The sequence below is a fragment of the Ranitomeya variabilis genome, chromosome 8 (assembly GCF_051348905.1).
Source record: "Ranitomeya variabilis isolate aRanVar5 chromosome 8, aRanVar5.hap1, whole genome shotgun sequence".
NCBI lineage: Eukaryota > Metazoa > Chordata > Amphibia > Anura > Dendrobatidae > Ranitomeya > Ranitomeya variabilis.
In genome coordinates, this window is record NC_135239.1 from 173,006,504 (window position 1) to 173,021,482 (window position 14,979).

The 14,979-nt window shown below is 43.4% G+C and overlaps 1 protein-coding gene across 8 annotated transcripts in view; it reads left to right on the forward strand.

The window, feature by feature from the left end:
- NISCH (nischarin) overlaps window positions 1–14,979 on the forward strand; it is an 81,742-nt gene that overhangs the window by 16,198 nt on the left and 50,565 nt on the right. For all 8 annotated transcript variants that reach the window (XR_013218622.1, XM_077278063.1, XM_077278062.1 and 5 more), the window contains exons 5-11: window positions 1,073–1,236; window positions 1,345–1,440; window positions 7,574–7,669; window positions 11,419–11,571; window positions 11,658–11,726; window positions 12,302–12,487; window positions 13,788–13,916. Coding sequence is in view for 7 of the 8 variants with exons in the window: in XM_077278063.1 (XP_077134178.1) it covers window positions 1,073–1,236; window positions 1,345–1,440; window positions 7,574–7,669; window positions 11,419–11,571; window positions 11,658–11,726; window positions 12,302–12,487; window positions 13,788–13,916 (893 nt within the window). In the remaining variant the exon portion in view is untranslated. The remainder of the gene's footprint in view (window positions 1–1,072; window positions 1,237–1,344; window positions 1,441–7,573; window positions 7,670–11,418; window positions 11,572–11,657; window positions 11,727–12,301; window positions 12,488–13,787; window positions 13,917–14,979) is intronic.

Here is a 14,979-nt window from a genome sequence, read left to right on the forward strand (position 1 = left end):
CACAGCACCCACCCTGTTAGCCTATTGGCTTTGGTTTTTCTGTGTTGACTTGGTTTTGACATAGTTCATCATTGTTAAATATTAAGCTCCTACTGCTTTGTTACCGAACTGGTTCACTGAGAGCCAGCAGGAGGGTGTATACTGCAGGGGAGGAGCTATTCTTTCTGTGTTTACTTAGTGTCCTCCTAGTGGCAGCAGCATAACACCCATGGTCCTGTGTCCCCCAATGATTGGCTCGGAGAAAAAGATTTTACGGTGAGTACACAAAAATCTCCTTTTTTCTTTTTCATGTCTCAATGTTATATAATCATGTGAAGCAACTGTTGGTTAAAATTAATAAATTCCTTGAAGGGTGTAATTTCCAAAATAGGGTCACTTGTGGGAGGTGTTTGTTGTTTTGGCACCTTTGGGGCTCTTCAAATGCTACATGGCGTCTGCAGTCTTTTCCGGCCAAAACTAAATGTCCAATAGCGCTTCTTCCATTCCGAGCTCTGCTGTGCGCTCAAACAATGGTTTTCCCCCACATATGGGTCATCAGGGTACTCGGAAGAAGTTGCACAACAAATTGGGTGATTCTTTTTTTTTTTTTTCCTGTTTTGTGAAAGTGAAAAATTTGAGGCTACACCAACATTTTTGGTGAAAAAAAAAAAATGTTTTACTTTCCCCCCATGATAGCACCACATAAAAGGGGATCCGCTCATCAAGGACAGGAACCTACAGAATAAGAGGATGGAACTTCTCCCTCCGCATCAGTTGGTACTTGTCCTTGCGAGATCCTGTTTATGAAGAATGAGATGCGGAAAGGAAATTAAGAAGTTTACCCAGGCTCGGCCGGTTGCCTGGAAGAATGGATAATTGCTTGTAGTGCCAGTGTCTAGCTGCTGCAGGTCCAGGGGGGACGTGAACGGCATAGGCTTTCCATGTGTCTTTCGGCCACCGCATGGTCCCAGGTCTGCGGATGCATGGGGGCGCACAGGGAGTAGCGCGCCCTGATGACTAATGAAAAGTACCAGATTAATATTGATTTGATGTCATTGTAAAATGGTTATATTGGACTTTGATTTTCGTCCAGGTGAACAGTTACTCGTAGCAGGTGAAGTGTTTCACATGAGACCCCTCCAGTTATACGCAATAACACAGTTACTACGGCATGCCAAGCCAACATGCATCAACGGAGATGCCAAAACCGACCTGGGACATATCCTGGACTTTACCTGCAGACTCAAGTATTTAAAGGTAACTGGTATAAAGATGCAGCATCTGATTTTCTTAATACCAGTTGATCCTATTCAGCAGCAGAACCGTATATTGGTAACCAGTTTTTTTTCTTCTGTTCTTCCTCAGATCAGCGGCACTCGAGGTCCTGTAGGAACAAGTAACTTACAAGAACATTTACTGCCATACGATCTCTCTGTATTTAAGTCACTTTGTCAGGTACAGGTACGTAGTACTCCATGTAACAATGCTCATACAGTATTTCTTCATTTCTTTTTGAGAACTTGCAGTGCTGTTAAAGGTGCTATCAGACCTTTATAAAAACTTATGGAAGCGCCTGCTGTTACCGTAGTGTAAGGTTGGGGAAACTTTTTTTCTAACAATTAACAGCAAAGTCAGCCCTTTAAATCCTAGTAAAACTTAGCATTTATTAATACACCTAAAAATAAAAACATAATTCAAAATTGTATACATAAAGTGCTCATGATTAACAGTGCACTAGATAAAAAATGGCACAATCTCACCCAAATTGTTAGCTGGCCCTCAGATACTGCTCCATATACCAAGAGACCAGATGATGGGGAGAAAGGACATCAAGACCAAATAAACGACATAGGGGGGGGGGAGTGGGGAACACGGGGGCTTCTTTTACCCTGTCGTGCCCTCTGCAATCAGCTCCCGCCCTTACAAGGGCAGTACCCAAGTGTGAGCCTATTTTTCAGTGCCCCTGGTCAGATATAGCCTCCCTGAACAAAAGTGTGTATCTTCCCTACGCGTTTCCCCACCCGTTTGGGGGGTTCATCAGGGGAAGTTTAACCGGGCTAAAGAAAACCGAACGAAGTCACCTGCAGTGGCAGGGTATGACCTCTCTGTATGCCGAGATACTGTGTATAAGAAAAAATGGTCTCCCCACTTTTCTTATACACAGTATCTCGGCATACAAAGAGGTCATACCCTGCCACTGCAGGTGACTTCGTTCGGTTTTCTTTAGCCCGGTTAAACTTCCCCTGATGAACCCCCCAAACGGGTGGGGAAACGCGTAGGGAAGATACACACTTTTGTTCAGGGAGGCTATATCTGACCAGGGGCACTGAAAAATAGGCTCACACTTGGGTACTGCCCTTGTAAGGGCGGGAGCTGATTGCAGAGGGCACGACAGGGTAAAAGAAGCCCCCGTGTTCCCCACTCCCCCCCCCCCCCCATGTCGTTTATTTGGTCTTGATGTCCTTTCTCCCCATCATCTGGTCTCTTGGTATATGGAGCAGTATCTGAGGGCCAGCTAACAATTTGGGTGAGATTGTGCCATTTTTTATCTAGTGCACTGTTAATTATGAGCACTTTATGTATACAATTTTGAATTATGTTTTTATTTTTAGGTGTATTAATAAATGCTAAGTTTTACTAGGATTTAAAGGGCTGACTTTGCTGTTAATTGTTTGATATTTAGTCAGAGACATTCAGAGTAGATCTTCTGGGTGATTACATTGCTTATTCTGTGAAACTTTTTTTCTGCCAAGGGCCGGTCGGATATTTATAACATCATTTGCAGCAATGCAAAATTACCAACTTGAAAATGATTCTGGTATATTTGGTCAAACCATTATTTTACTCTCCGTTAATGCGATGACTGGAGCTGCTTCTCTTTGGTGAGGCTGTGATGTTAGGTGGTATGGATGATGCTGCTCGCAGCTGCTTTTCCAGGTTTGTGTCATTCTGAAGTGCAGTCAACTCTTTGCAATGTTAATGTAATGAACTAATCGCAGGAGTAAAAGGTTCTAAACACAGATGTATATTACACTGCAGGTCTCCTCACAATGGGAAATTCATCACTGCTTATGTAACATTTATAAAATGCAAGCAGTGAGGTATAAACATCATATAGGAGACACAGAGACTGCTGTTACATCACGCAGGAGACACTGAGACTGCTGTTACATCATCTAAGAGACACTGAAACCACTTTTATATGCATCACATAGGAGAAACAGCTTCATACATCACATAGGAGACCCCAAGACTGCTTTATGTATATCATATAGGAGACACTGAGACTGCTTTACAGTGTGTCCGTAAAGTCATGGTGCACTTTTGACCAGTCACTGGAAAGCAACCCAAGACGATAGAAATGTGAAATCTGCTCCAAATAAAAGAAAAATTCTCCCAGTTTCATACTTATTCAGTGCAGTTCGATGTTGGCTCCATTTGTTGCCCTACACACATCCAAACGATAGTGAAGTTCTTGCCACACACGGGTAAGGAAGTCTGGTGTAACAGAGTGAATAACGTCCGTGATACTCTGTTTTAGGGTATGTGCACACGTTGCGGATTTCTTGCAGAAATTTCCTGGAGAAAACCGGAAATTTTCTGCAAGAAATCCGCATTTTTTTTTTCGCGTTTTTTTAGCATTCTGCAAGCGTAATTAGCTTGCAGAATGCTAAAGTTTTTCAAGCGATCTGTAGCATCGCTTGGAAAACTGACTGACAGGTTGGTCACACTTGTCAAACATACTGTTTGACAAGTGTGACCAACTTTTTACTATAGATGCAGCTTATGCAGCATCTATAGTAAAAGATAGAATGTTTAAAAATAATAAAAAAAATAAAAAAAAAGGTTATACTCACCCAGACATCTCCTCAGCGGCGTCCGTTCCTCTTCCTATAGCTGGTCTGTGCGCACATGGCCTTCCGTGACGTCACGGTCACGTGAGCGGTCACATGACCGCTCACGACCAATCACAGGACAGTGACGTCATCGGCAAGGTCCTTCACCGCACATCAGCTACAGGAACCGAAGCGACAGCGTGCAGTGGAGGCGGGAAGACATCGAGGGTGAGTATATCACTATTTTTTATTTTAATTCTTATTTTTTGACCAATTATATGGTGCCCAGTGCGTGGAGGAGAGACTCCTCTCCTCCACCCTGGGTACCAACTGCACATAATCTGCTTACTTCCCGCATGGTGTGCACAGCCCCGTGCGGGAAGTAAGCAGATCAATGGACCCCTAGGTGTGCGGAATCCCCTGCAATTCCGCATTTTAATGAACATGTTGCTTTTTTTTCTGCGATGCAATTTTTTCGCGGAAAAAAGGCTACATTTGCACAAAAAATGCGGAATACACTTAAAATAATGGGAGGCATATGTAAGCGGTTTTTTTCGCGTTTTTATCACGTTTTTATAGCGAAAAAACGCGAAAAAAACGCGAAAAATACTTAACGTGTGCACATGGCCTTAAGTTATTAATGTCGTTGATACGTTCAATGTACACATGTTATCAGGGGTTAATCTGACTGGGGGCTCAGCAACAGCTTAAATGAGTTTGTGTTGTTTGATTGGTTCTTGTTATCTCTCCTCATGAACAGGTCTGATATGATTAGGCCAGAGAAAGGGCGCCAAAAGTGCACCATGACTTTACGGACACACTCTATATCACATAGGAGACACTGAGAATGCTGTAGACATTGCATAGGAGACACTGAAACTGCTTTATATACATTACATAGGAGACACTGAAACTGCTGTATATGTGATGCAGGAGACACTGGGACTGGTGCATATACATCACGTAGGAGGCACTGGTGCATATTTATCATGTGTGAGACGCTGGCACTGGTGCATATACATCATGTAGGAGATGCTAGCACTGGTGAGTATACATCACGTAGGAGATGCTAGCACTGATGCAAATACATCACGTAGACACTGGCATAGGTGCATATACATTACATAGGGGAAGCTGGTATTGTTGGCTTCATCATCAGAGGGTCAGGAGTGTACAGCATGCTAATTCCATTCACAAAGAACGTCCTAATTCTGGCACTGGCTAGTATCAGGATGTAATCCTTGATTGCATATGCCGCAGCGCTCAGTATTAATTGCTGCCAGCTTACAGTGTAGAAAGGACTTAAAGGGCCAGCGGCTGAAGCACTGTGGTCTCTGGCAATCTGCCCAGAACGTCGCAGCTCCATGAATCGTGTCACTGTGGGCACTGGATGTCTGACCCCCACCTATCATAAGGATCAATATAAAAGTCCTGAAATAACACTTTAAAGGAGTTGTCCACTACTAAGACAACCCCTTTCTCATTCTGAATGTTTTGCACTTTCACATAGCACTTGCATGACATACAGAATGACATACACATGATACTTGTCCTCCTTTTCGGGATGAATATTAGAGCTTTTTTTTTTTTTTTACTATGTGGATGGGAGTGAACCCTCGGGATCAGTAAGAGCTCAATGGTGGGACCTCTTCCACCCCCCCTGTGATCTGCACTTATCCTGTATACTACCCAGCACAATCAGTGTGTTAGGCTGCAGTAACAGTCACTGGCTGAGCCGTGTAGATGGTGCTGTGACTTCTGCTACAGCGCAGGGGTATGGAGACAACTGCTTGTTCGGCTTACTTGCTAGATTCTGGGCTTTCTGTGTATAAAGATACTTTTCAGGTTGGGCTCTGTTCACATGTGCAGTTGTCATCCATTTGTAATGGGTACAGTGTTTAATAAAGAAATCGGAAGTGGAAACCAAAATTGGCAATCTTTAATGGATTAGGCCTTTAAAGAGGCTGTGGGGTTGTTTTTTTTATATATATATATATTTTTTTTATTATTATTTCCTTTCCATCCGTTTGTAGGGAATCTGTTTTTGCTAGAGGTGTCTGTGAGCTCCACTGATGTTCTGGGCATGCACACTGCTAAAAAGCAGATCCGTTAATGGAAGAAATAACTGATGAGCATCCGCTATTATAATTGGCTGTAATGTTAAATCTAAAAATGGATCTAGATACTATCGATATCAAAGTTAATCAAATCTGTTTTTTGTTCTGGTTAAAATAGTGTAGAAAAATAGGATTCTTCATTTCCATTTAAAGGGAACTAAACTGTCCCCAGCGTGTTAGTATGTTAGTGATGCAATGTACATCAGTAGGACGTTGTTTTTAATCCAAACGGCACCGTGACCATCTCCAAAAATCTCTTTGTATAGTTATATAGTACCTTTTTCTTTCAGTCACAGGGGGTGGGCTTCATTTTATTTCAGTCACAGGCTCATCTGATTGATATTCCAGGTTGCACCGACATTATGGGAATCTGCTCTAAAATCCTGCGCTTCTGCAGTAAAGAGTGGCTCCTCATGCGTGTGCACTGAATCTGGGTGTACACACCCTGCTTAATTGACTGTGCGCATAAGCTGGATCGGCTGTGAGTCTCGGGCTCTGTGACCAAGCACATCACTGCGCAGGTTCAAGGAACCGCTCGACACTGCGCAAGGAACCGCTCGACACTACGCAAGGAACCGCTCGTCCCTGCGCAAGGAGCCGCTCGACACTGCGCAAGTGCAAGGAAGCGTTCGACACTACGCAAGGAACCGCTCGTCCCTGCGCAAGGAGCCGCTCGACACTGCGCAAGTGCAAGGAAGCGCTTGACACTGCACAAGTGCAAGGAGCCGCTTGACACTGCACAAGTGCAAGGAGCCACTTGACACTGCGCAAGGAAGTGCTCGACACTGCGTAAGGAAGCGCTTGACACTGCGCAAGTGCAAGGAGCCGCTTGACACTGCGCAAGTGCAAGGAGCCGCTTGACACTGCACAAGTGCAAGGAGCCGCTCGACACTGCGCAAGGAGCCGCTCGACACTGCGCAAGGAGCCGCACGACACTGCACAAGGAGCCGCTCGTCACTGCGCAAGCACGGGATTTTAGAGCAGTTTCCCATGACTTCGGCGCACCCCGGAACATCAATCAGAGAGCGTGGGCATGGACAATATGACGAGCCCGTGACTGAAAGAAAATGAAGTGCCACCCCAGTGACTGAAAGTAAAGGTACTATATAAGTAAGCAAATACATTTTTGGAGATGATTACGGTGCCCTTTGGAGCAAAAAAAAAAAAAAAAAAAAATGTTTGTGATGCACCTTCCATCACTAACACCCTGGGACAGTTTAGTTGCTAAAATTGATGTGACAGGTTCCCTATCAATGAATGGGGCCCGTATTTTCTGATCCCAAAATGGACCCAATAATAACTCCTGGACGTGTGTGAACATCTCCAGAGAGGTAGCTGGCGCTCTGTATACGTATAAACTTTGTTTAACCTTCCTGGTAATATTTCCCTTTTGTTAGAAACTGTCAGATTTTGTTTTCCCGTGTCTTCAGGCAGCGCTGATTGCCCCCGCCCAGTGAGCGCTGATAACGCTCCAGCTCGTCTATCACGTGAAGCAGCTGACAGTCGCCAGAATCCCCTGAAGCTGCGTTCTGTTTTATGTAGTCAGCATAGATAATGAATCCCCCCTCCAGGATGTGCCCGACCCCTCTCGTCCTCTCAGTAAGCACAGTGCTCGCTTATCACGCTGATTGTGTTTTTCAGATCTGCCATTCTGATGCCAAGCTTATCAAGGGATTCACCTCTTGCAAGAAGACACTGGCAACCATGACGGTTCAGTATTCAACTTCTTCATTAAAGGTGCTAATTTCAGTAAATGCGGATTTTTCCATCAACATATTTTGTTTTTTATTGCTTTATCTGTTGTTACACAGTACAAGGTTGTTAGTCCTATATTTGTGGGGTAGAAGTTATGTACGGAGCTCCGAGAAGCCGCTGCAAAATAATTCCCATCCACCGGATTTCTCCTGCACTAAAAGGCTTTATACACAAAGCTTAAGAACCACATAGTATATAGCACAGCCCACGTAACACAGACAGCCACGTAGTATATAGCAGGCACATAGTATATAGCAGCCACGTAGTATATAACACAGCCACGTAGTATATAGCAGCCACGTAGTATATAGCAGCCACGTAGTATATAACACAGCCACGTAGTATATAACACAGCCCACGTAGTATATAACAGCCCCATAGTATATAGCACAGTCCTATAGTATATCACACAGCCCACGCAGTATATAGCACAGCCCACGCAGTATATAACACTGCCCACGCAGTATACACTGTGTTCCAAATTATTATGCAAATTGGATTTAAGTGTCATAAAGATTTAATTGTTTTGTTTTTCAAATAAACTTGTGGATGGTATTGTGTATCAGGGCTCAATGGATCACTGAAATCAATCTTAAACACATGTGATAATTGGTTTTCCACGTGATTCTAATTAAAGGAAAACTACTTAAAAATGATGTTCCACATTATTAAGCAGGTCACAGTTTTCAAGTAACATGGGAAAGAAAAAGGATCTCTCTGCTGCTGAAAAGCATCAAATAGTGCAATGCCTTGGTGAAGGGATGAAAACATTAGAAACTTCCCAAAAACATAAGCGTGATCATCGTACTGTTAAGAGATTTGTGGCTGTATCTGAGCACAAATGTGTTTGTGCTGATAAAGACCTAATGAGGAAGATTTCTGCCAGGCAAGTTCATCGGATTAAGAGAGCAGCTGCTAAAAAGCCATTACAAAGCAGCAAACAGATATTTGAAGCTGCTGGTGCCTCTGGAGTCCCTCAAACCTCAAGGTGTAGGCTCCTTCAAAGGCTTGCTGTGGTGCATAAACCTACTATTCGGCCACCCTTAAACTGTTTTCACAAGCAGAAATGGTTGAAACGTGCCTTCAGGAGCAAAATCATCTTCATGCTGACAATGCACCATCTCATGCTGCAAAGAATACCTGAGTCATTGGCTGCTATGGGCATAAAAGGAGATAAACTCATGGTGTGGCCAGCATCTTCCCCTGACCTCAACCATATAGAGAACCTTTAGAGGATCATCAAGCAAAAGATCTATGAGGTGGGAGGCCGTTCACACCAAAACAGCAGCTCTGGGAGGCAATTCTGACTTCATGCAAAGAAATAGAAGCAGAAACTCTCCAAAAACTGACAAGTTCAATGGATGCAAGAATTATGAAGGTGATATCAAAGAAGGGGTCCTATGTTAACATGTAACTTGGCCTGTTAGGATGTTTTGGTGTTAAATAGCTTTTGTGTTCAGTGAATGTGACCTCCTAATGCTGCAAATTCCACATATGAGCATTTTCAGTTCTTTAAAACTTATCAAATGTTTAGAAATTCTACTGTGCATAATAATTTGGAGCAGTGCATTTTGAGTTTTTATTCATTTTGGAGATTATACTGTTATCATTGGGAGGTTTCTTCAATAAAATTTGATGTATAATCTAACGGGTGATGACTTTTATTAGACTGACTGTCATTTGCACCGACCATTTAGGAAAATCTGATAAAAATGTAATTTGCATAATAATTTGGAACATAGTGTATAACACTGCCCACGCAGTGTATAACAGTGTGGGCACCATATTCCTGTTAAAAAAAAAAATTAAATAAAAAAAATAGTTATATACTCCCCCTCCGGCGTCCAGCGAAGCTGTGCCGGTGCGCGCGATGCTGCCGCCAGCTTCTGTTCCCAGTGATGCATTGCGAAATTACCCGGTGGACGTCGGAAGGTGAGAATAGCACAGTTATTTTTTATTTTTTTTTATTATTATTTTTAACATTATATGTTTTTACTATTGATGCTGCATAGGCAAGCATCAATAGTAAAAAGTTGGTTTGGGATGAGACGACACACTGGCACTGACTGGAAGGGAGTAGGGAGGGGGCACTGACTGGAGGAGAGTAGGGAGGGGCCAATTCACGGCCGGACTAAGCCTGTCGCTGATTGGTCAATCAGCAACGCGGGATTTCCGTTACAGACAGACAGATGGAAGTACCCCTTAGACGATTATATAGATAGATGTCGGTCCTGTTCAGGAGCCCACTGGAGTCACATGCCCCAAATCAATAGTGGGCACAATGCTTTAAAGGGATTGTCTGGCCTCTGGGTTCAAGCAGGGCTGTGGAGTCAGTAAGCAAAACCTCTGACTCCGACTCCTCAATTTCCATGACTCCAATTCCACCACAATGGGCTCCAACTCCACGACTCCAACTCCACAGCCCTGGGTACAAGTCTGCAGTCACAGTGCGCTCACTGTGGGGATTCTCCCAGTGTCGGCACTGGGCCGACTAGACGTGTCCCGTCTCGTTCAATCACGCACGCGTCTAGTTGGCAGGTGACCGCATATTATTTGTGGTTACACATTCGCAGCTCCTGGCACCTAAGAATCCTCACGGCGCAGTGTGCACTGAGGACTCACAAGTCTGCAATCATATCATGTCTGCAGACTTGTATGCCAAGGTAAGACAACACCTTAAATGAATTTAACAGATTTTTAGACCGTCCATGCACCAGCATGAGAAATCTGCTTGACTTATATAGTAGATATCTGCTATAATTTATGCCAGTTATTTAGTACCTCTTGTTGCTATTCTCCTTCAGCTAAGCTCCACCATTTTTTTATGTTAGTGCCAGGCTGATGTATGAAACCAAAATATTCTAAATTTTAATTTCCACTTTTGTGACGCACACTGTTTGATGAATTCCCCATCAAAATCTGATTTTGTGTACTACCAGCTATAGACACTGCCATCGTTTGGAACTTCATATGGCGCCGTATTGCTTTGGTGATAGATTATCATCATATTATGGTGTCAAATGGAAATTTGTTTTTTTTTTTTTTCAATACATCCACAAAAGGCAAAGGTACATTTGCAATTCTGTGGGTGTCATGGTACAACTTGGAGGTTGTGAGAAGCTGTAATGTACTGATGATGTGTGAAGCCCTATGTCCATGCATGTTAAAGGCCTCCATACACATTAGACTAAAATCGTCCAATATCGACATTCTAATGTATGGGAGACAGGTGATGTCAGGGGAGAGAAGGATCGGGCCTGTCGAATTACAGCGGCTGGCCTTTTTGTTCTCCAGGAGATATGACGATGCCAAGATGAGTCTAGCAGTGGGTCTCTCATGGAGAACACAGGAGCGCTCGACCAAGTTGACCGCTCCAATCCATGGTGGAGATGGCTATCGGCTATGAGATCGTTCAGTCTACAGCTATCTACGGAGAATGGTGGCCTATACAGAGAGGGTTTTATAAGGGTTTCACAGCTCATAATATAATGGGTGATACCCATTGCAATTTAACAGGCTGCAATGGATCAGTGGGGGTCCGCAGTCCACATAGCTTCATCTGTGGTGAAACCATCAGGTTAGGTGTGTTCTGACAGAGCCCTAGTATTTGCTTCTTGTATCTTCATATAGATCAGGCAAAAACATTATAAAATATTCTTTCTGCAACAGGAACATTTTTAAAATGTATTGTGTGATGGCATCTAAAGCACCCAGGTTTTGGTTCATTTCAGGACATCTTGGTACCAGAAGCTCTTGAATTTGATAACTGGGTGGCAGAAGGCACGTCTTCAGATTGTCCTATCACTGCTGTGGTTCCAAAGTGGAGCGCCCTGACCACGGTGGACATGAGCCACAACCAGATCCCTTCTATAGATGATTCAGTGGTAAGCATTCCCAGGGGTGCAGTGAGCTTTTATACTTCTATATATATATTCAGTTTGAAGGGTTTAATTGTTTGCTTTCTTTGCAGAAACTGACTCCACAAGTCGAATTTCTGGCGTTGAGTCATAACCACATATGCTCGATAGAGAATTTACAGGTAAGGGGTCTCATACCATACGCACATATCCAGCAAACCGCCAATCAAAACGAATTTACATGGGCAAAATTAAAAATCTGTGCCTCTAAACCCCATTGGCGTCCTCCTCCTAGGCCAACAATTTACTCAATCCATTAAGCCACGGGAATTGCACAAGTTTACACCAAGTTGTCCCCTAGTCATGGGATAGGGGATGTCTTGCTAATTACTGAAAGTCTGACTGCTGGGACCAACAGGATCAAGGCTTTAAAACCCTGAGGATGAGGCTCTGTAGCCCCTTCCTAAATGGATCCGGGGCACGCACGCACGCTCGCTCCTTGTCTGCTGAGCTCATTTCTGCTTCATTTAGGATGGGGCTGTCGAGACCCTTTCTCGTTATACTAAACCCCGATCTCGGAATCACTGGAGGACCCGGCGGTCTAACCTCCAGCGAGATTAGTACGTTTTTCCCTTACCTTATGAAGAGGGGATAATTGTTCTTTTTGGGGGGTGGAGGATAATCCTTTAACATGCAGATTACAGAAGGGGACTTTTCTAACAATAAATGTCTAATATTTTCTTCCCTCCTTATTTAGTACTTGTACAACTTGGTTCACTTGGATCTTTCCTATAACAAACTTTCCCTACTGGAAGGAGTTCACTCAAAGATCGGCAACATTAAAACACTTAACTTATCTGGAAACCTTCTTGAGAGCCTCAAAGGACTAAATAAGTTGTATTCTCTCGTCAATTTAGATCTCGGCAACAACAAAGTCTCGCAGGTACGCAAACACGTCGCAATCCACTTTGTAACAAAGGATGCAATAAATGTCAATAACATAATTGTCATATAATGACACTAGAAACCCCAATCATGCGCATAAACCAGCATTCCTACATTGTCAGTGCTCACGACGGAGGGGTGGAGTGATGACCCCAGTGCAATGTGCTCATATTGAGGGTATGTGCACACGCTGCGGAATTCGCTGCGGAATTCGCTGCGGAACCGCAGCGTTTCCGCAGCTGCGGGTCCGCAGCGGTTTCCCATAAGTTTACAGTACAATGTAAACCTATGGGAAACTAAATCCGCAGTGCACATGCTGCGGAAAAAGACGCGCGGAAACGCAGCGGTTTATATTCCGCAGCATGTCAATTGTTTGTGCGGATTCCGCTGCGGGTTTCCACCTGCTCCAATAGAAATCTGCAGGTGTAAACCCGCAGAGGAAACCGCACTAAAAACCGCGATAAATCCGCAGTAAAAATCCGCAGCGTGGGCACATGGCCTAAAATTTGTGGTTAACACTCTTCCCTTCAAGCGCTGGGGTTCCTCGTACAAATTCCCTCAAGGATAACATGTGCAAGGGGTTTATATGTTCTCAAAAACAAGAGAAATCCAGCTCAACAAACTTCTTTCTTCACCAAAAGTGCTCAGCGGAGGGTAAAACAGCATCAGCGTTGACACTTACAGGATATGCGACATCGACGAGTTTCAGGTGGCTACGCACCCTTATTCATGTGTTTCAGGTGGCTACGCACTCTTATTCATGTGTTTCAGGTGGCTACGCACCCTTAATCATGAATCTTCATGATTAAGGGTGCTTAGCCACCTGAAACGCATCGCTGTCGCATATCCTGTAGCTATCAACGCTGGTGTTGGAGAAGACTTCGATTGGTAAACATTAATGCACCTTCAGTACACACACATTTTATAAAGGTTTTGAGAATAAAGGTTTTTTTCGGAGTGCTTCTTTACGAATCTTTTAATACTTACAAATACCAGTTAGAGATGGATATCTGATAAATTGCTAAGTGACTCTCGTCACCAGCACGGATTTACAGCATATATAGAAACGTTGGCTTTGCGCTTGTATCTGTAGTGACCACTATCCCCTATGGAGATTTTTTTTCACGTGGTCACTCAGACTTCATTGGCCTTCCACCTCCATCTTTTGAAAACTCTTTTCCTAGCATCTCTGGAGCCATCTCCACATGACATTTCATACAAATAAATGGAGATTATCTTAATATCGAAACCAGAAAACCTTTTTTCATTTTTTCAAGTCTTTTTTTTTTTTTTTTCAGATTGATGAAATAAAAAATCTAGGAAGCCTTCCGTGCTTGGAGACCGTCAACCTGACCGACAACCCTGTTACCATCATCCCTGATTACCGGACCAAAGTTCTTGCGCAGTTTGGGGATCGCGCCGCTGAGGTAGGCCCCTACTTGGATGTGTTTTTAAGTGGATTTTCACATTTTAGTTTTGTGCACTCAACTTTCTGATAAATTTTATTCTGTGTTTTTGAAATAGGTATGTACAGATTGTGACAATGCTGTGTTTTATCTGTAGTTTTCTTTTTTCAACCTTCACCATGCAGGATGAATACAATGTTAATTTTATAGCACGGGTCATTATGATTGTTTCACACAATTTTAATTGATTCAACACTTTACTTAATTATGTGTGTTATCTTCCCTCCTCATCCCTTCCTCCTTACCAATCCCCCAAAATGCTCATTGAAACCACATATAGGGGTATGTAGATGCCAGAAAAAAAACAAGATTGATTTTGTATGCAAATGAAAGGTCTCGGGCACCCTTTGCTTCGACAAGCGCTAAGGATATGGTTACGTCGCCTCAATTTGCAACAAGCACTTCTGAACTTCCATATGGACACTGCAGAAGGACACCTTGTGTTATTACCAGTTCTCATCATTGGCTCCTGTCTGCAGTATAATGCTTCAGACAGGAGCCATTGATGTGAGCCTGCAATGGTGCTGTGTGAGCGCACCTGCAGTGTCCTTTCGGAGGTGCACAGACGCCACTTCAGGGCTGTCAATCAAGATATGTCAAAGCGCTCAGTATCCATTCGAAGGGGCATAATTGTGCACTGAGCTCTTGGCCACGCCAAGGGTGCACCGAAGTCCCACATTTGCAAACAAAAAAGGTTTTTGTTTGCAAATAGAGATTTTTATTTTTTTTTACATTTTGGGGTGACGGACTCCCTTTAATCCCTTTGTATGATGCACTGTGGTGCTCCTGCATTGACGTTATGCCTGTCATTTTATCATATGGCTTAGTAGGAAATGGCATGGGACTTTTTTTTTTTTTTAAATGTTTTCCCTTGCAAAAATGTTGGCATTCTAGCGCTGGATATAAGTGTCCTAGTATTCACATTTGTCCGCCGATGGGTAACAGACACACTTTTACTTTCAAGACTTTCCAAAAAGCCACTCTGGAAGACTTAGGGCTTGTGTATACAACCAATTTTTTCATA